Source organism: Macaca nemestrina, chromosome 19 (assembly GCF_043159975.1).
Source record: "Macaca nemestrina isolate mMacNem1 chromosome 19, mMacNem.hap1, whole genome shotgun sequence".
NCBI classification, from domain to species: domain Eukaryota; kingdom Metazoa; phylum Chordata; class Mammalia; order Primates; family Cercopithecidae; genus Macaca; species Macaca nemestrina.
This window is the reverse complement of record NC_092143.1, coordinates 6,044,935-6,067,442: the sequence shown is the minus strand read 5'-3', so window position 1 is coordinate 6,067,442 and position 22,508 is coordinate 6,044,935. Positions and strand designations below refer to the sequence as shown.

At 43.6% G+C, this 22,508-nt stretch overlaps 1 protein-coding gene across 4 annotated transcripts in view; it reads right to left on the bottom strand.

Annotated features, from left to right (window-relative positions):
* The window catches only part of LOC105489334 (cytochrome b5 type A), a 41,812-nt gene that overhangs the window by 5,457 nt on the left and 13,847 nt on the right, over positions 1 to 22,508 (bottom strand). For 3 of the 4 annotated variants that reach the window (XM_024795234.2, XM_071085177.1, XM_024795235.2), the window contains exons 2-3: positions 7,131 to 7,259; positions 4,660 to 4,689 (exon numbers count right to left, since the gene is read on the bottom strand). In XM_024795234.2, the coding sequence (XP_024651002.1) occupies positions 4,660 to 4,689; positions 7,131 to 7,259 (159 nt within the window). Of the gene's footprint in view, positions 1 to 562; positions 587 to 4,659; positions 4,690 to 7,130; positions 7,260 to 22,508 lie in introns of all 4 variants that reach the window. The other variant, XR_003019749.2, reaches the window with a different exon arrangement.

The following is a 22,508-nucleotide window of genomic DNA, read 5'->3' as shown; positions in this document are numbered from 1 at the left end:
CATTTTAAATTCTACACTCTAGGCCAACTTTTTCGGGGGGCTGCTTTAATTCTCACCAGACGGTACCAGCAAGACACCAGACCAGCCTCACGGGACTGCTCTGCTGGTGTCACACTTGTCACCAGCTGGTCACTGTCAGCCTAACAGCAAATCCCCAAATAAGAAAGCCTTGTTTTTATCCTCCAGGGCTTTCTGGGAGCAGCTCTTTTGAGTAGCACTAAAGTGAATGGACAATGATTCTGGAAAAACGCATACTTCTCCAAACAGCTGAAAAGCTAAGGTCTAGTGAACTATAAACTTTTGGGGCTTGAAAATGGGTTAAGAAGCATTCTTTTGATGTTCCACACCAATATAAGCATTAGTGCCTCAAACAGAAGTTGCCATAAATAAGCAGCTTCAGATCTGCAGTTTCCCAAAGCACAGATAAAAAAGCATTAGCAAAACAATCAGCGGCCTGCAGTAAGACAAAGCATCACTCTGCAAAGCACGTTAGAGAAACTCCCATGAAAAGACAGACACCTTTCAGGGAAAAGCAAGCAAAGCAGTTATGAGACCCACCAACCTTGAAACATTGCCTTTAAGGTTCCTGACACAGTAGGGGAAAAAAAGGTAAGTCATTTAAAAAAAAATTGCAAATGTATTATCTATTCCAGCAATTTTAAAATCTTAGCATCTATAAAAATATTCATAACTACGGCAAGAGGATTTTCCAAATTTTGTATATATGAATAAAATTAACAAAGATTACTAGAAATAATCAAAATATACAAAAATATTAGTTAGCTATTACAGGACACAATCAGTTCTGAAACAAAAGAATCACTGAAGGTAAAATATGATTGTCAAACTAGAAAGTTAAGCTTGAAACAACCAACAGAAGGCAAACACAAACATCCATGGCATCGTTAAAATGAGCACAGGCATTTCACCAACTGCTGACAACTCTGGAACCTCCCACCTGCCGTCCTGCTGCCTTCGTGGTTACCATAGGTGAGTGCTAAGGTTAAAACACTACTCTCGCACCAGCAATACCAGCAACAGCCATGAATTCTAAAGAGGGGAACCTGAAATAATCCTATCATCTTTTGATTGTTGATTATCTTCTTGGCTCTGTAGCCCAGGATGCTTGACAGTTAGAGGAAGTTTGAATTACCACTTTGCACTTTGATGAAAAAGTAATTGGTCTTTAGTGGTCAATGTTCTGAGGGCCTCACTTGGGTTTAGGGACGTGACTATCAAAGTATGTCAGCAATGAACAAGGAGAAAGACGATGGTTTTTATGATTGGCTCTGCCACCTGTTCACTCCATGACTTTGAGGGTTCAACTTCAGTAAAAAGAGGTTAACAATCAAATCAGTGTGTCAAAGTCTGAGCATGGTGGCTCATGCCTGTAATCCCAGCACTTTGGGAGGCCAAGACTGGCGGGTTGCTTGAGTCCAGCAGTTCAACACCAGTCTGGGCAACATGGCGAAACCCAAATACAAAAATTAGCTGGGCACAGTGCTGTGTGTCTATGGTCCAGCTACTCGGGAGGCTGAGGTGGGAGGATTGCTTGACCCCGGGAGGTGGATGTTGCAGTGAGTCGAGATCCATGCCACTGCACTCCAGCCTGGGCAACAGAGTGAGATCCCGTCTCAAAAAAATAAAACAAGTATGTCATGGATAATGACTTATGAAAGTCATGTGAATCCATGTAAATTATAAGCTCCATAAATTATGAAAAGCATGCAAAGCCCAACAAGCTTTTGTGCATCAGAGTCATCTCATTTAGAAGTTCATCTAACATAACCCACTCTTTAGTTGGAAGCCTATCTCTCTTCAAATACTGACAGAGTGATGTCTAACACGGCAAGCCCAGAACCTAGAGAAGAAGCTTGAGGGACTGCAACTGACCAGCCTGAGATGGCTGCTGGACGGTTCTGGAGCATGTCTGTGATTCAGGTGCTTAACACTTCTCAGCAGCAATGTACTCACCTCCCTTGGCAGGTCTAACATGGAGATACTGTGAGGACCAAATAATTTCTATAAGAATGCTTTAAAAACTGTAACCAAGAAGGGGTATTGCTACGACTAATATTCTCTACGTAAGCAAATGTGATAGAAACATTTATGTTCGATTAAAATGCATGATGTCTAAGTCTACAAACATCTTAATTTGGTAACTCAACACAATGCTTTCCTTAGGGCAAGTTCAAGCTAATAATCTTTACTGCATTTTATTTCACTATTCAACTAGATATTTTAAGCAGACAACATTTCAAAAATTCAGATCACAGTGTACATTCTTCAACCTCTCGGAGATAGGTGGATGGGTTATACAGACACATGACAAAAGAAGTACCTAAGGACACTCTTTACTTCTGCTAAACCAAAAGCACAAGAAAGATAAATCCAGAAAAGTGCTCATGTATTTCCTTTCGTTTCATCTGCTTATGGCCTCTCAAAAAGGCCAGCAAGCTCTCGTCCCACATTCTTCCGGTTCTGCTCTCACTGAAGCAAAGTCACAATAAAGAAGAGTTGTTTAAAAAAAAATACTCAGAAGTTAGTTAATCTGTAAAAATCTCTGAAGAGATTAAAACATCTACTTTAGGCTGGGTGTCATGGCTCACGCCTGTAATCCCAGCACTTTGGGAGGCTGAAGCAGGTGAATGCCTGAGGTCAGGAGTTCAAGACCAGCCTGGCCAACATGGTGAAACCCCATCTCTAATAAAAATACAAAAAATTAGCTAGACACGGTGGCAGGCGTCTGTAATTCCAGCTACTTGGGAGGCTGAGGCAGGAGAATCGCTTGAACCCAGCAGGTGGAGGTTGCAGTGAGCTGAGATCACGCCATTGCACTCCAGCCTGGGTGACAAGAGCAAAACTCCGTCTCAAAAACAAGCAAGCAAACAAACAAACAAAAATCTACTTTAAAAAGTTAGTGTGATTCTCAAACTTCAGTGAGACCTTCCACACCTAACAAGCTGATCAAATATCAACTGCTAATGCTGGAATGAAGTAAACCATGTCTTAACACACAAAGGGCTGTCACTCAGTGTTGTCAGGAGAGCCTTCTTTGATGCTAAAAGCTAAAGTCCCGGAATTTACCCCATAAACTTGCTCTGCTCCCAAAATATCCTCAGTATCAAAGTAATTGCCACTTTAAAATAGAAAATAAGAACAATAAACAGTAACGGGCAATTAATCCAACAGTATAGGTTGTAATACATATGTTCTAAAAGCAAACAAAGAAGGAAAGGCTTTGTCCTTCACACTGAAAGCAGCTATGGCAGGAGACATGGGTACAATCTTAGACCTACAAGTGTTTTCTGCTTGTCATCTTTATGGTTAGGGAAGCGGCTGGCCCTGCGGTCATCTAAGTTCATCTAATGAATCTTAAACTTTTGTTTTGCTATAGCTAAATGACTTATACCAAAATGATGACCATGCCGAACACATGATAAAAAAATAAATATATATTCTTCCCTTAAAAGACTTCACAGAAAAAGGAAAAACTTCATGCATCACAGAATTTCAGCTGTTCAAAAAGTAGCCTCAAAAAAGGTGCTAACGTCAAATGAACTCACAGCAAGGGTTCTGAGCAATTGTCACAGAGGCCATTCAAATTCTGAAGCCAATTTTTTATCTTCTGGAAGTACTCATATCATTAACATTGAACTTAAGTCTTTCTTGAATAAGGAGAGAACATACAAATAAAATTGCTTTGTACTAAACAGTATTACACAAGACTTGTATTGTACTATCAGGGATGTTGAGGTAAATGTGGCCTTTAAGCTTATATCATTGGATTAACTGCTTTGATCCTTTTGTAGACTAAAGACGATGTCTTGGCAGCAACAACTCAAAAAATCAGCTCACCAGTTCTCAACACAAGCTCAGTGGGGTCTTGTTGCACTTACTCTAATAAAACCAAGAATTTACATCAAAACAAAAAATTATACTTTCTTTTTTGTTGTGTGTTTTAAGCAAAACTTTCCCCCATAGCCCTTTAATTAGACATTAGAAACTACTTTGCCTACTTGTACTTTTCAGGAACTTAGGCTGTGCTCTTCCATTGTCACCCTACATTTATCTTCAAATATCAGTGAGATGGGCAGTTCAGAGAGAAAGGCTAGTGAATCATAATATAAAACTAGTATTGCCAGAGTTATTTTCCTTTCCCAAGGAAAAGTACGTCAAAAGGGTATCATTTAATTTCATTAAATTCACCTGACAAATATTTATGAACACCTACTAGGCCCAAGAGACTTAAAGATGAAGAAGACATGAGACGTACCCTTAAAGATTTAAGTAATAAAACCACTGTCCATTCAGATTTTAAGTTCTCTGAAAATAAGGCTTGTGTCAAACCTTTTAGATCACAAGCACAGTGCTACTACAAAACGTAGCTCTTCAAAGGGTATATATCGATAATTATGACGAAAAATGTAGTTTAAGTATTGACAGCCTTAAAAAAATTACACACAAGCCATCCTAACAAATCACACTGACAGTTTTCCATACACAAAAAATGTTTGCTGAGCCAGTAGGTTACATATTCATTTATCTAGAAAGACCGGTGCTGGCCTCAGTCAGGTAAATAAAACACCTCTGCCTTCAGTTTGACAAGTATTAGAGACAATGAAAACATCCAGAGACATTTGAGATGGTCACACTCACCGGAGGCTTGCTTAACTTTGGTCTGTCGTCCTGCAAGGAAAAAATAAGGCATATTATGGAATTAAAAAATCTACAAAGGTACCACTTCCAAAATGTTGACTTTGAGATTTTTTTAAATTACAATTCAGTAATTACCGTTTCAGATTCAATATTTAGCTATTAAACGCAAAGTTTGATCCATCTGATTTAACAGCAAAAATCAGTAGCAGATTAAGTGCCAAGAGGTATTTTCTATCTAGAGTTCCAAAGTTTAGAACGGCGCCCACGACAGTCCTCTGGACATGTTGATGTGCACACACCTTTATTAGACTCAGATTGTGATATGTAATTCAGGGAGCAGCTGAAGACTAATGCTTCCCTTCTGTCCTCTCAAATTCCATTTGAGATTGTGCACGTGTCTCTTACGTGTGTGACCTCTTCAGTTAAGCCCTGCAATCTCCCAGGTTTAGAGTCATAAACTATTTCAACTTCAGGCTGCAGCTGTCAAAAAGACAGTGTGTTTAAAGGCTGGCCAGGGGGAAGCCCAGGGGGCAGATGAAGCAGAAATGCCATAGTCAGAGCCTGAAACCTAACCCACAGCTAGAAACAAGGATGCGATCAGGCATGTGTAAGGGCAGGCCTCCCTGATGACCCCAAAACAACTTAGCCTTTGTGAAGTATGGGATGAAAATATAGGGGCAGATAAACTTGTCAGATAAATGACCTTCCTCCCTCAAAGTACGTATCTCCCACCACCAAAAACAAAATCAAACGAACCTCCCCAGTCAATGAAGCTGTTCTCAAATGGATTTCCTACTTTCGAGCCTTCTACAAAGAACCTAATGTAACCTTTCCTTCATTCACAGTCATTACAGGAAGCATCGTGGTATATGATAAGGCTTTTCCTATAATTTTAAGAGTTTCTCAGTTCGCTCACTTGGAATGAGGCTATTTGCCTTTCCATTTTTTTCTTAAGAGAGCAGAGCTCGCTCCTAGCAGGCCTCCGTCCCCTTCTGGTGAGCTGCTCACCATGCACAAGTGGGAAGGCAGGAGGGAGCCAGGCACTCCCAGAGGTAGACAGGGCAGCTGCGTGTGCGGCCCTGGGATCCACTCCAGATGCTCAGGGCGCTTGGAGACTTCTTTCCAAGTTTTCAGCGATTTTCCTGACAACTTAGGTTGACAGACTAGTGACATTTAACATGGTCATTTACAACTGCCACAGAAGGGTCTAAAATCATAACACAGCCCAACATGCCTGATCCCATCCTTGTTCATAGAAAAGCCAAATCAGGGCCAGGCGCGGTGACTCACACCTGTAATCCCAGCACTTTGGGAGGCCGAGGTGGGTGGATTACCTGAGGTCAGGAGTTCAAGACCAACTTGGCCAATATGGCAAAACCCCATCTCTACTAAAAATACAAAAAAATTGGCCAGGCGCAGTAGTGGGAGCCTGTAATCCCAGCTACTCGGGAGGCTGGGGCAGGAGAATGGCGTGAACCCAGGAGGCGGAGCTTGCAGTGAGCCAGGATCGCGCCACTGCACTCCAGCTTGGGCGACAGAGCAAGACTCAGTCTCAAAAAAAAAAAAAAAAAAAAAAAAAGTAAAGAAAGAAAGAAAGCCAAATTAGGCCAGTGTTTTCCAAAAGTTGGTCAACGGACTGGTCCAGAGCTGACATCCTCGAAGGTCTGGGGTACAGTGAGCGGAATACAGACAATGCGCTAGTTCTACAGAAGGCAGAGTTATTCATTTCACAGAGCTGCATTTTTATACTTTTTAAATCATTTTTTAGAACTAAAATATCCTTGGTCTGATGAAAGTAGAAGTGGGATTCTTAATAAAAATATTTCGGTCGGAAAAGGAAAGAAAGCAATGCTGGGTTGATTGTCCCACCCTGTAAAAGGTGCTGCCCCACGGAACTTCTAGGACTGAGCAGCACTCCACTCCCCGTGCGTGGCTGTGGGGTGGGGCATGCTGACTAAAACGAAGTGCCAGTAAAAAATGCAACCAGGCTGGGCACAGGGGCTCATGCCTGTAATCTCAGCACTTTGAGAGGCTGAGGTGGGTAGATGGCTTGAGCCCAGGAGTTTGAGAACAGCCTGGGCAACACGGTAAAAGTCCATCTCTACAAAAAATATGAAATTTATCAGGTGTGGTGGTGTGTGCCTGTAGTCCCAGCTACCAAGAGGCTGAGGCAGGAGGACGGCTTGAGCCCAGGAGGTTGAGGCTGCACTGAGCCACGATCATGCCACTGCACTCCAGCCTGGCTGACAGAGTAAGACCTGTCTCAAAAAAAAAAAAAAAAAAAAAAAGCAACAGTGAAATGCAAAGACATTTTTGGTCAATTTATTTATGACAAAAATGGTGTCCTAAAATCAGGAGTTGTTTTTGCTTTACTCCTTTTTAAATGTGTATCCATGCAAGCTTACAGACTTGGGTAAGGTCATCTGATAGCCTTAAATACAAATAAGAAAAGGCCCTCAAAATGTACTTACTGGATGGAGCTCCCCAATGATGTATGTTTTGGACATTTCCCTGGCATCTGTAGAGTGCCCGACATCCTCAAAGTTCTCAGTCGCGTCACCTCCAGCTTGTTCCCTTAAGACTTCTTCCCCACCAGGATGCTGTTCAAAGGAGAGGGAGAACACATCTTTTTTTCAGGTAAATGAATTAAGAGAAAATGGCCAGAATTTATTTAACCAAACAGGTGACTCCTTCAGAAGACACAGATGACAACAGGAGACTGTAACTTATACATAAACATGGATTAAAACAACACAGGCCTTTATATTCAATTTCCATCATGCAAGTACAATAGGCCTAGGCAGCAGAATTGCTTGGGCCCAAGTTCAAGGCCAACCTGGGCAACACTGTGAAACCCTATAACTATAAAATATAATTTAAAATAATTAGCCGGGCATGGTGGCACACCCCTGCAGTCCCAGCTGCATGAGAGGCTGAGGTGGGAAGATGGCATAAGCTCAAGGGGCTGAGGCTTCAGTGAACAGTGACTGCACCTCTGTACTCCAGCCTGGGTAACAAAGGGAGACTCTCAAAAAGAAGTAAAAAAAAAAAAATTTAAAAACAACCTTTTCCGGCCGGGCACAGAAGCTCACGCCTGTAATCCCAGGCAGATCACTTGAGTTCAGGAGTTTGAGACCAACTTGGCCAACATGGCAAAACCCTGTCTACCAAAAAATACAAAAATTAGCCAGCCGTGGTGGCAGGCACCTGTAGTCCCAGCTATTCAGGAGGCTGAATCTTAAGAATCCCTTGAATCCAGGAGGCGGAGGTTGCAGTGAGCCGAGATTGCGCCACTGCATTCCAGCCTAGGCGACAAAGCGAGACTGTCTCAAAAAAAAAAAAAAAAAAAAGAGAGAAAGAAGGAAAGAAAGAACCTTTCACTAATACCATATGTTGCTTCCCCATGTCATTCATACAGCTTAGAAAAAGCATGAGGCTCATGTCCTTCATCCTTTGGTAATGTCTGTTTTGTTTTTCCATAAGGCTCTCAAAATTGCTCTTATTCTCCACCCAATCTATTTTTTCTTGACTCCTGCACCTGAGACTGACTACTCTGACTTCTTAGTCTAAGTGTGGCCTCAAGAGCTGGCATGCCTCCTGAGATGGCGATTCACAAGAGGCACGTGTGTGTCACTTCCCTCTGGAAAGCACCCTGCGTGCCCGTGCCGGCAATGCACAGACAGCACAGCCTGTCAGACAGATAAGTCCCTGCTTTTGCAGAACTCACTTTCTGGTAGGAAAAAAGAAAAAAAAAAAAAAACAAGTAACTTGCTGAAGACGCTGCCACCAGGCCACAGTGCTGCCAGGACACAATGGAGGCACGGAGGCAGGGGCTCAACTCCGCACTGGGGAGAGGCGGGAAGAGCGTCTTGTGGAAAAAAGGAGTTTTAGTGCTTTCAGCTGCTTTAATTAGTGAACCAAGATGGTCATGATGCAGGGAGGGAAATTTTTTCTCCAAGATGATTGACAAGTGGGGCTTAGTCACAGGACAGAGGTAAGGAGGTCTAAAGATTCTCGGGCAAGGGAAGCAGCTCTCAGAGTAATAAAAAAGGAAGTGGAGCTTGGGCAAGGCATCCTAAATATGTGCTTTTGTAGAAAGAAAAAGAAACACCTTCTTTAACTGAGCTTGAATGTTATCTTAGATTCATCCTGACCTTGGGCAAGTCACCTGCAAGTGTCCAACAACTGGACAAAAACCAGTCTCCCTTGCAGAGTTGACTGTGGTCAGTCCTTAATTTCTCCCAGTAATGAAGACATCAGGGCACATAACATTGTAGGAAGGTGGATCATTGTTCTGTTTTGAAACTGTTTCTCTTCCTACTTTGTCTAAACATACCTAGTGCTAAGGAAATCCACTCTTTTTTCTTTTTATAATGTTTATCCATCTATGCTGCCGAAAAATTGGGAAGTACAAAGAAAAACATTAAAATCACCCATCATCTTGCCTCCAGAGAGCTGGACATACACTCACACGTATGTGTATATAATGTTTGATAGAAACTGTGATCATTATCCCGTGCATTGTTTTAGAAAATAAAAAGGAGGTAATACGTGATACAGAGGCAGGGGTGCCTCCTGGTTACCACTCACTCTGTGAACTTGGGAAAATCCGTATATAGTTTTTGAGGATGAAATGTATTAATGTATGTATCTGGCACATCATTTATGCTTAATAACTATTACCCAGCATTTTTATTAAACACTTTCCAGTGTCACTATGTTAGTCTGTTTTGTACTAACGTAGTACCGGAGACTGGATCATTGACAAAGAAAAAAGAGGTTACTTTGGCCCTCAGTTCTGCAGCCTGTGTAAGCATGGCACCATCATCTGCTCAGCCTCTGGTGAGGCCTCGGGAAGCTTTTACGCACAGTGGAAGGCACGGGGGAGCTCACGCATTCCATGGCAAGAGAGGAGGTGGTCCCAGGCTCTTTCAAACAACCAACTCTGCCTGAACTAACAAAGTGAGAAGTCACTCACTACTGCGAGGACAGCACAAAGCCATTCATAAGGGATCTGTCCCCATGACCCAAACATTCCTGCTCAGCCACCTCCAATCCTGGAGGCCACATTTCAACAGAGGTTTGGAGGGAACATGTGCAAACCATGTCAGTCACTAAGTATTCTTCCTCAATGGGACTTTGACATGGCTACATGCTGTTACATTGTATAGGCATTCCCCCAATTTATTAAAATGTCTTCTGCTGGGGCCATTTAGATGATTAAAAGTCCACCTTAAACCGGCATGGGAATGCACGCCAGACGTGCAGACAACAGAAAGGCTACCTCAAAGCCAACCTCAAGCTTCCGGATTCCTCTCCCAGCCTGCAGCAATAAAAACATGGTTTTGTTAATTCCGGAAAAGTCTGCCTAAGGTTGGGCACTTCCACTCACCTACTGAGTAGAGAGAAGCCACATGGTGAGATACAAAACGACTCAGCCGGCACCCACAACTATGTAAACTCACAGACTGCCGTTACTCGCATGGGGACTGCTTAACCCAGGAACTGCGTAACTTTTGATTCCTGTTAAGGATACATCAGTGGAGACAAATCTCCCAGAGTCAATCATTGTTTGCCAGGGACAGCCGATGTTCAAAGGACGACTTCAAGTGAGGTTAAAAGCATGGACTTGTCTGTTTGTAAAGAATCGCAGACTTAGACAAGTTTTTAGATACAGAATTCTGATCTTTAAAGTGCTAAAATAGAGAAAATAAACATTCGATTTCATGGGGTAATTCGACAGTCTTAATCTGAAACAGAAGTACAACAGGGCAACTCCTCACCTTAATTTTTGACCAAGAACAGGAACAAGGGATAAGTATGTAGGAATCTACCTATCAACCTCTGGTTTTCACCTTCCGTAAACCATTTGTGGGGCAATTTTCTAACAACAACAACAAAAAAAAAAAAAGAGAAAGAGAAACATCTTGGATTATATTCGTTTCTCTGATAACACATGTAAAATTTTAAAGATTTAAAAAACTAAGAGAAAAGCATAGCTTAGAATAAACGAACTGATACTAAAATATTTTCACTCTATCCTAAAGGTCTATCTTAATAATTAGTAGGAAAATCAAATCCTAAAAATTGATATTTTGGAAAAAATAACTCATCCTGATAAGACAGTAAAAGATGAGGGTGGCTTTTTGTAATATCTAATATTTTCCTTGAAATATATGTATTATGGAGAGACACTTTGCCAAGTAAACTGAATCTAAATCATGTTTTGAAACTTGTCAATCGTGTCAATCTTCTCACTCTTGTTAGAAAATATATGCAGCAATTTTAATATGCACACATCACTTTTGGGGGGGGGGGCGGAATCTCTCTCTGTCACCCAGGCTGGAGTGCAGTGGTGCGATTTCAGCTCACTGCAACCTCCGCCTCCCAGGTTCAAGCGATTTTTCTGTCTCAGTCTCTGGAGTAGCTGGGACTACAGGCGCCCACCACCACGCCCGGCTAATTTTTGTATCTTTAGTAGAGACGGGATTTCACCACATTGGTCAGGCTGGTCTTGAACTCCTGACCTCAGGTGATCCACCTGCCTTAGCCTCACAAAGTGTTGGCATTTCAGGTGTGAGCCACACATTTGGAGACTAAAGAAAATGCTCTTCTTTGTCTGTCAGCATTCTGAAGAGACAAAGAGAAATTGGGAATGCTGGTGGTTATGCCATCTTGGTTACGCCCAGAGATCAATGTGTGGCAGCGGTATATGTCCTAACCTTTAGGCGGGTTATAGCCCTTGGAGGTGGCCTGAAGAAAAGGCAAGGTAGAAAGTGGTAGAATAACAGGTAAGTAAAATTATCTGATGATTATCTAAAAGATTTAAGAAGACCAAAATGTGTGGTTACACATAGGTAAGATTAGAGGTAACAAAAGAGGTGAAATTCTCCCAAAGAACCTGAGCCTAATGGAAGCTGTGCTTCCACTTCGGTGAAGTGGGTGGCAGAAATCTGTCCTCCATAACGCACTCCTTGCTAAGCATCTACTCATGCGACCATGCGTGGGAAGTGACCAGCTGCAGAACCTGGGGAGAGGATGTCACGGGACAGTGAGGAGGACCCAGAAGTGGGGATGGGCATGGAGATGCCAAGCCGTTTCCACGTGAGCTGCCCTCAACAGTCTTCCGTCTTTCTAGAGGAAGATTTCCATTTGTTTTTGTTATTATGCACTTGAGTTAATTCACCCAACAAACACGCATGAAGGTCTCCATGTGGCAGCCACAGTGGGAGCCAAGATAGCAATGGCTCCCGCCTCAGGGAGTTCACAGCCGGAGGGATGAAACAGAAGTAACTACAGGAGTAACTACCACGATGCCACTGCAAGTGAGAGGAAATGTCCCGAGATGAACGAGTTAGAATATGATAGAGGAATGTCACCCACACGAAGGGGTCAGGACGGGCCCTGCTGAGCTGCACCACAAGGCAGGAGTGACAGTTGACAAGGGCCAAGGGGTGTCCAGGGAAGGTGTTGCAGGGGCGGGGAACGGCGAGTTCAGGGTCTGGAAGGGAAGGACTCATAGGGTCCCAGGGTAGGAGAAAGGGCCAGGCTGTGTGCTGCTTTTGGGCCTCTCAAAGGATTCTGATCTTTGTCCTGTGAGCAATGAGATGCCATGGTAAGGATCTAAGTTGAGGAGGTAACACAATCAGATTTAATTTTAAAATATAACCCAGGCTTCAGAGTGGACAGCAGACAAAAGGGCAAGAGAGGGTGAGGGAAGGCTGTTCTCTGCAGCCATTCCTGAGGGTAGGGTGGGGCAGCTGCAGGTGCCAGGGTGTGCACGGTGTGAGGCAGAGTGGACGAGAGGGCTTCCAGACAGTAAGGATGGCGGGGGAGACAGGAAGCACCACTGGAGCCAATGTTTGGTTTGCACAACTGAATGGAAGATGGGGCCAAATGCTGAGAACAGGTGTCAGGGAGAGAGACCACGTTTAGGGCTAAACCAGTTACCGGAACTCACTCATCACGCCCACATATCTTGTGGCTCCGAATGTCTCCCACATGCTTTTGTGAAATCTCCACTTTGTAAGTTACCCAAATATACCTTGTTCTCGACAGCATACGAGAATCCCCAGATACAACCCAGGGAACACCAATAACTGGAAATGGCTTTTGCTTTTTGCATCTACAATTTAAAGGTTAGCTATGGGAAAATAAACAGGAAATATGCTTTCAAAGATTGAAGGTTGACACAGCCTAAATTCAGAAGACATTAACTGCCACACCCCTACCCAATGCAATACTAAAGGACTCTCAGGAAGACACAGTACACCCCTGCATTGTAAGCAGCAATGTCGGCTCCCAGCTCCTGTTGCTCCGTGGCTTTAGACAGCTCACATATAAAAGTTCGCAGCAGAATTTTGCACAGCGGTTCTCTTGTCCTTGAGTTGCCTTCTTTATTTGCCTTCCAGGGGAACAGGCTCTGCTTGTGTTCTTCCAACCTTCTCAGCCACCGCAGTCTCCTGATGTCTACGTGTCTAAACACAAGAGCACCCTGGGCTCAGTCCCTGGCCCTCACCCCTCCTCCATCTGCGTTGGCTTTCCTGATGATCTTATCAAGTCTCCCCACTTAGAGTATCATCTGTCAGCCAAGGAAAGCAGTGGAAGAGCCCCAGGTCCCTCCCACGCGCAGAAGCTACTCAGCACTTCCACTCCACAGCTAACGCACACCCCAGCATAACAGGACCAAACGGCATGTCTCACTTTCTCCCCCAAAACACACTCCTTCTAGTCTTTCATTCACAGGAAATGCTGCTACCACACACCCAGATGCTGCAGCCAAAAGCCTAGGAGTCAAGCTTTATTCCTCATTCTTTCTTCATCTACTCCATCAGCCAATCCAGTTGGCAATCTTCCAAACAGACTGAGAATCTAACCACCTCTCACCACTTCCCCTGCCACCACCCAGAACAACAGCAATTGTCACCGAGCTGGTCTCCCATCCTCCCTAGCATCAGTTCCCCTGAGATTGCCATGCCATGAAGACTTAGAAGCTGATTATGGTAGCTTGGGAAAGGATCATGCTGCCGTAGTCTAGAGGGGTGGCAGTAATGGTGGTGCAGAGAGAGAAGGTAAAGTAGGGGAGTTTCAGAGATGAAACAGATGCCTTCAGTGATATTCTAACGGTAACAGGTTCCCACTGCTGTTAACAAACATCCAGTATTTGCCATGTCCTACAAGGCCCTTGCTCATGAGCATGGCCACACAGCCTCTGGCAGGCCCTCCAGCTGGCCACACTCGGTCCCCATCTCAGAACCCAACATCTGCCTTCTGCTTGGGATGCTGGTCTCCCAGACCTTTACAAGATTTCATCCATCACCTCACTTATGCTCTGCTCAAATGTCAACACCTCAGAGCCCTCCCCTGATTTCCCCATCTAAAGCAGCCTGCCTGGGTGCGGTGGCTCACGCTGGTAATCTCAACACTTTGGGAGACCAATGTGGGAGGATTGCTTGAGGCAAGAAGTTCAACGTCGCAATGAGCTATGACTGCATCATTGCACCCCAGCCTAGGCAACAGAGCAAGACCCCATCATTCACTAAGTTAAATAATTAATTAAAGCAGCCTGCCTGTGTCCCCACACTATTGCCTTTATCCTTTACTGCTGTATTTCCCTCTCAGTATTTATCACTACCTACAATTATTGTCAGCCCTCATATCCATGGGTTCCTTACCCGTAGATTCAACCAACCATGGATGGAAAATATCCAGGAAAAAAAACTGCTTCTGTACTGAACATGAACAGGCTTCTTTTCTTGTCAATGCTTTCTAAACCATACAGTCTAATAACTGTTTAGCTAACATTTCCATTACATTAGGTATTATAAGTAATCTAGATTTAAAATATTCAGGAGGATGCCTATAGGTTATATGCAAATACGACATCATTCTATATCAGGAACTTGAGCACCCTCGGGATTTGGTATCGAGGGAGGTCCCAGAGCTCCTCCCTGGAGCATACCTAGTGACTGCGACATTTCATATCAATTTGTTTCTAAGATTCATGGATCTGTCTTGTTCATCACTGTTTCTCTAACTCTTAGTTCAATACCCATAAGTATTCATTGGATAAATAAATGAGATAAGCACGGATCATTCCTACACACTGGTTTTGTAATTATTATATATAACCAGTTCAGTGGCTGATGGGAACTTTCCCTCTCATTCCAACTCCTCCTTTCATAGCACTCTACTTTTTCTGAGCTCTAACAGTTCTTCCCATTCAAATCATATGATTTCATACTTAACTGCTGTCTGATTCAGTTCATCAAAACATTTTACTGTCTACTATGTGCAAGGCATTGTGTGGGACAGAAACAAGTGCATGAAACATCAACGTGATCCGAGCTTGAAGAAGCACGCAGTTCATCTGGGGATAAACAAATAGCACAGAAGAGAATTCTGGCCTTCCCTGAGACAGCCTCATAGTTCTGACTGTCTACAGATGACCCAATGGGTCCTAAACTCGCAGTAGCTGAAATATCACTGAAGTGTGGATTTGGGTGACTTTCCCTGAAGGCAGGAATGAACGAGCCCCATAGCTACCACAGGTACCTCTCTGACTCTCCAGCCCTCATCCCACAGTGCAGTTGGATGATTCTCACCTTCTTTTTTAATGTTTAAAAATGTTCCCCAGATTTATCAAGGCATATTTAAGAAATAAAAATTAAAATTGTATATATGTAAAGTATACAGTGTAAGGCTTTGATACACATATACATTGTGAAATGATTCAATCAAGCTAATCACCATATCCACCACCTCATGTACTTACCGTGTGTGTGTGTGTGTGTGTGCGTGCACACATGTGTGGTGAGATCACTTAAGATGTATTTTCCCAGCAATGTTCAACTACACCAATACATTAACTGTAGTTACCTTGTGTGCAAACTATCTCTAGAACAAGAGTTTGCCACAAACCAAACTACTCTGGCAGAATACGCTGCTATCAACTGACTCATGCAAGGAGAGGCCAATATAAAAGTTGAAGATGGCCAAGGACCAAATGAGTCTCCTATGACTCGGTGGCAGGTTTCAGGATCAAGCCGGACCTGTTTCACCATCTTGCCAACCCGAAGGCATAAAGAGGTATAGAAAGTAAAAAGTTTCCTCTTCAAAGCTCCCCTTCTTGTTAAAGAATAAATCCTAAGTGTTAGAAATCATAGATTCTTTTAAAGACTAACTTTCTTCAAGCCTCCTTGCTTTGTGCTAATAACTCTTTGTTAAGCCCTATCCTATGTAATTGTTGGACACGCTCACAGACACATTCCAGCTCACAGCCTATGTTCCTTTCTCATTTGGAATTGTTATTGCTTTCTTAAACCTTTCCTAAGTAACTTCTTTGTTCTTCTTTGCACTTATCTATTTAGGAAAGTTTTAGGCTATTAGCAAACTGGGTATCAGTTTAAGAGTGTGAGGTCCTGCTCCAGCCAATGGATGCAGGACATAGCAGTAAGGACGAACCAAATGTGTAAGGGATAAATATGTCTGCTTTTCCTTTGTCCAGGTGTGCTCTCGCCATTGTTCCATCCGCCACTGAGCACCGTTTCTGCAGAAAGTAAAGACTGCTTTGCTGAGAGATCTTTGGTCTCCATGCTGACATTTCCTTGCAATACCAATTATCTATTTCTAACAATTTTGGTATTTCTAACAAGAGGTGAAGTGAAGAAGTTCTGTCTGGATAATGACAAGGCAAAGAAGGCTTTCACAGCAGCGTTTCTTTTATTTACATTAATTTAATATAAATTAAGAGTTTTATGGTGGCCAGGCACAGTGCCTCATGCCTGTAATCCCAGTACTTTGGGAGGCTGAGGTGGGTGGATCACCTGAGGTCAGGAGTTCAAGACCAGCCTGGCCAACATGGTGAAACCCTGTCTCTACTAAAAATACAAAAACATTAGACAGGTGAAGTGGTGGGTGCTTGTAATCTCAGCTACCTGGGAGGCTGAGGCAAGAGAGTTGCTTGAACCCAGGAGGCAGAGGTTGCAGTGAGCTGAGATCATGCCACTGCACTCCAGCCTGAGCGACAAAAGCGAGACTCCATCTCAAAAACAACAAACAAACAAACAAAAAAAAAGTTTTATGGCTTTAGTCCTTGTTTTTACTATCACTAAAAATCTGTTGTCTTAACCTTTTCAGTTATACTTCATGTAATGTGAGAAACACAGTTGTAATTGTACTTGTAAAGCTGAGGATTTATCAAGGTCAAGGGTCCACCAAATACGTATGCACAAAAATGAAAGGAATGCAAATGTGGCAGAAAATGAAGTGCTAGCTGAATGGCATCAATAACTTCAAGGAAAGACTAGGTCATCTCAGCTACGAGGACAGTCAAGGGAAGAAGCTCTTGTGTGCTGAGTGACCGACTGGAGGGTACGGTCACCCCTCTGCCCAACACCAGTCATCCCAACGAACGGCACTTCCTGCACCTCTGCGCTATTCAAGGATCTAAGAGGTACAGCCTTGGTTTCCTAAGAAATAAAAGAGTTTAAAAAGGAAGAAAATCCTGTTTTTACAAACTTGGTAAATTATTCTTCACTGGGCACCAAATATCCATAATGAATTAAGCACTATTTACAGTCCTTTGGACAATGCTAACACACAGAAACAAGCTTTTCATTTCATCCTTAATTCATAGCACCAAGCCAGTATTTTCACATAGACACTGCTGAGTGACCTGCTGTGAAAAAGCAACACACTTAAGGCTGCTGGGCAACATACAGCTCATCAGCTACGAAGCCAGCCTAGCCATGGCCCTTGCCCTGCCTCTTTCTAAATATACTCTAAGCAGTAAGGATTTGCTCTAAACTGAAAGATGCTCAGTGCAGGTGGGATTCACCTGCTCCTGGGATTCTTCCTGCAGGAGAGATGCCAAGGCTATCAGGACCAGCTCTACACTCACAGTTCCCCCGGGGATCACAGGGCTTCCTTCCTTCATACCTACGTTGTAAGAACCTCGCTGGGAAGACACGTGGCCTGCTTAATGCCATGTTGCTCAGTGGTTTCCACCAAGATCACACAAAAAAGAAGCTGACCCAAACCTTCCGGGCAATATTGGCAGGCCCCATGGATGGCACACCCAGGACTGTTCACATGGCACAGCCAGTCCCTAGAAGGCCTTCTTCATTGGCATGCCATTCTCCAGTTCTCAAATGCTCCCTACTTCAGTAATAAGTAACAGTGAGAGAGCGCACACATGGCTGCTTCCAAATGAAAATAAGGAGTCCAATTTCCCATACAAGAAAAAATGAGTATCAGAGTAAAATAGCAGAAGGTGATTTATAATAGCACAATAGTGCAAATGTGTCACAAGTCAGCTGTAAAGTAAGCACAATCAATAAAGACATGATCTTGAGATAACTTCGTATGTTAAGAGGCCAAGAATGAGAAAATATACACGAGTGATGTTTCCACTTCTTTTTAGAATGAGTCCAAAGAGAAATGCTAAATAAATGTCTTATTAGAGATTCCACAGTATAAAGGATTTTTAAAACTGCAAGAAAATTATATTTTCTACTTAAGAGTGTACACTAAAAGTGGATCTATAAAAACTGGCAAGATAAAATAAATTTGATGCGACTTGATACAGATGATTTCAATAAATAATAAATTCTTAGTGTGAAGGCAATAACCTTAAGGAGAAAGAAAATGCTGTGGGTAAAAATCAGTCACTCTAGGTTTGAATGTGCAGTCTGTAACTGTTACTTATTCAGAAACTGGTCACTGGGTGAAAACGATTACCATGCCTATTCTTCATTCCTGTTGTTTCTAGGGCCATTTTATAGTTCCTTACTCTACCCAGAAAGTAAAAATGGGTATAAACTATATTTTTGGAATTATCTTTGCCAGCTATATTCCTCAAGTAACTAGGTCAAATGAGATTGTCTTAAGCTTGATACAGAATAATATTTTTGTTTAATGTTGCCCTTAACTCCTAAAATTGCTACATTTTAGTGGCCTTGGAGAAACAAGTTATAAAATCTCAAACTCAAAGGTTAACAGTCTGGCTCACTTGACAGCAGATAAGGGAAACTAGGGAGGGCCTCCGGCTGCAGCTGCCAGCTGCTCTTCCTCAGTCCAGTCCTTATCCCACTTTTGTCCCTTGCGTATATTGCTGCTGGGATCTCAACCTCAAATATTGTTTTCACCATTTCTTGTACCCTCCTCAAAAACCTACGGTGGTGAATTTCTGCAGCTAAATCAAACGCCTCTGGAACTTCTCAAAGAGAGCATCAACGCCTACGCAGCACAGGAGCTGCCCTTAGTTGAACAAATCAGGTGAGGGGGAGGGGGGCGGAATTGTTCATTGCTCCAATGTCTGTTTCTCCTTTCCTCCCTAATATTTAAAACTCTGAGCTGGGAATGGCCAACAAAGAAAGATGTTAGAAATACTTCCCAGCCTCCTTGCAGCTGCGTATCTCATGTGGTTAAACTCTGGCTCATGAAATGGAAGAACCTTCCAGAAGTCTTCCTTCTGGAGTGGTGGATCCCCTGTGCCCTGTCTTCCTTCATCCTGCTGCCTGGGGTGAAGATACCGCCTCTGAGCACCAGGATGAGGCTGTCCCCAGGACTGGCCAGAAGGGAGTGGGACGCAGCTATCACACAGCTCTGGTGGCAAAGCTCACTTCTTTAGGGCAAATAAACTCCTGTCCTGCTTAAGCCAGTATCAGGGGTTCTCCTGAGCCTAATCCTTATTACAACATCAATCATTTAGTCAAGAAACGCGACCTGTGTGAACATGCAGAAGCATCTAAACTCATGAATACACAGTCCGGAGCCTCGAGAAGCTTCCTACCAATCAGGGACTGACATGCACCAAGCAGCAAGAGGAACATGAAGGGACATCTGAATTGTTGCCTGAACACAGTAGAGTCTGGAAAAGTGGGAGCTATTAAAAAATACCTCAGCCCCTTTACAATAGTTAGGATGTGGATCAACAGAGCAGATAAATAAAGAGGAAGAAGCTGAAAAGGAGAGGCTTGAAGAACATGCTGGAGGAGCCATCGCCACAGAGTAGGGTGGCCGGGGAGGACCTGGCGGTGCGTAGATCACACACCCCAACACCAGCGCAGCACCGGGATCTGACCCAGCTCGGAGGCTTCTCCAACCCCATCTCTCCCCCTCGACCCATCACAAGCTCCAGCCTTAATACTTAACTGCTCTCAGCTTCCTGCACAGCTCACTATCCTCCGCCTCCTCTGTGAGCCCGGCATCAAAACCAGGTAACTGAGCTGGAGATCTGGACTCAAAACAGTGGGCTGACGGTGAAAAATCCCAGAGGCTTAGAGGTGCAAAGGACCTTCAGAGGCTCAACATCCTAAATTTTCAGACAGAGAAAATGGGACGCAGAGGAATGAAGCCCAGTGCCACCCTGAAAATTCACGAGGGAGGTGGAACGGGAACCCTGCTTTCTGACTTTGAGAGTTCAGTTCCTCCCACCTTTTTTTTTTTGAACATGCAAATAAAATGACCATTTTTACATTTCTGAACAAAGTGTCTTTACATATAAAAAGATGTCTTAAAAATAAAGTTTCTTCATAAATTTCCCTTTTGAGAATTTGGGAGAAAATTTCACATACTTCTAAACCTCAAGAAATGTTGTCATCTGCCCTGCCTTTCTGGGCCTTACAGAATGGCCCAGAAGATGGTACAGAAGATTCAAAACACACACACACACAGGTGCGTGCACACACACCCACAGACACCCACACACACACCCTACTGTCAGGGTTCCACTTGACTACAAGGTTGTCCCTATTAAACAGTCAAAAGCGTATGCAAAACGACACTACAATATGACAGTCTGCAGCAGGTCAAAGTCATGCCTTCGGAAGGTTTGCATAACCAAGAAAAACAAACCCTGGGGAATGAACGCAGGCCGCCTGACTCCACACCAGGTCTCCTAACCACTGTGTGTACTGAGAGGAGAGCCACTTTCCTGAGATCTGCTAACAGGGGTCTAAGTCCAGATGATTCCTGCATCCCTCAGGCACAGTCTCTCTGGCAGCTACCCATCTGCAGGATTAAGTCGTATAATTAATTAGTAGACTCCTTGGCAAGTAAGAGATATTCGAAAAGGACAACCATAACAAAAAACCCTTTTCACCTAAATGCAATGCTAAGTGACTAAAGTCCATCCACTCTGGAGTTTTAAACAGGATCTTTCATTCCAAATGCTTGACACTACCAAAAAAGGTGGGGTAAAGAGACTGTCCATAAACAATGACTAGGCAAAAATAAACTTATTTAAAGAGCTTATCTGCAATAGTTAAGCCAAAAATGAAAACAACTCGAAAGAGTTTGGAGAATGAACAATTGATGCAAGATTTAGAGTAAGATAACAAGATGCCCTGATCAAACATTTCCTATCACTTCCGGATGCTGTTTTTCTAAGACGGGAAAAGGTGATGGCCTCCAAGTTGGTTTGAGCTCATCAGACTTCTGTCCTGCTCTATTCTGGACTCTGTGGAGGGGCCAGTGTCTGCATGGGGCACCAACTTGGGGCTTCATATCCGCCTCTCACTGAATCCCCACAAGCATTGTTGGAATTACTTTCCATTTCACCTTGAAGGTCACGGCATGAAACTAAAGAGGCTGCTCTGGCCGTCACCCAGCTTGCCTACGGGACCCACATTCAAACATCTGACGAATGCCAAGCCATGCTCTGTTGCTACCAAAATGGCAAAGTCATGGCCCCACCCTCAAGAAGTTAGAGTCTAGTAAGGAAACAGCTATGTAGACAAACAGCTAAATGTGGTGAGCATCAGGTGTGGGAGTCATGGCACAAAAGATGGAGGGATTAACTCTCCCAGGAGTGTGAGGCAGATAAAGGGCCCAGGAGGGGTCACTCAGGAGGCAACGCTTGGACTCTGTGTGAACATTTCAGCAGGAGTTTACCAGGTGAGCAAGGGGAGGCATCCCAAGGCTGGGACACAGACACAGGGAGGCCCTGAGGCAGAACGCAATGGTGTCATGGAGGATACAGGGGTAACTTTATATGGCTCAGGTGAGGGCTTGGGTCTCCAGTGAGAAATTAGCCCAGACTGGAAAAGAGCACCTGGAGTTTCTGCCGAAGAGCTCTGCATTTCACAGCCTGAAAAAATGCCTTCAACTTCTGTCCTTTCCACTCTAGCAGCCAGGGAAAAAGTCTAAGGACAAATAATGGCAAATATCAGTGGGTAACATTTAACAAATGCTCACTGTGTATAGGGAAGTGTTCTGAGCACTTGTGTGGACCCTTCCAAAGTTCACAAGCCCAAGAGGCAGGCATTACCATTACTATTATCCCCACTTTACAGACAGAGGTGACGGAGTCAGTTAGGGGAGGCCCTGGGAAATGAACGTAGGCTGCATGACTCCACACCAGGTCTCCTAACCACTGTGTGTACTGAGAGGAGAGCCACTTCCCTGAGATCTGCTAACAGAGGTCTAAGTCCAGATGATTCCTGAGTCCCTCGGGCACAGTCTATCTAGCAGCTACCCATCTGCAGGATTAAGTGAATTAATTAGTAGACTCTTTGGCCAAGTAGTGATGTTTGAGAAAGATCAATTCACTTTCCTTTCTTCCCCATCCCCATTTTATATTGCCACAGAGACTGTGTATAGTCCGTGGCACAGTTCCTGGCCTTTGTAAGTTGCTGAAGGCCAATTCCAGCACCAAACCCAAGGGACCCCCTTCTCACCACCTCTCCTTCAACCTCAAAAGTTTTCTCTGGATTTAATCAACTGGCTGGATTCTACTGAACCACAGAACCAAACGGCACACATTCATAGAAACATGGTAAGAACAATAGACATTTCTACATGAGATGGTTCTTAAAGGTTAGTTAGGCCAAAGGCGGACAGGTCTC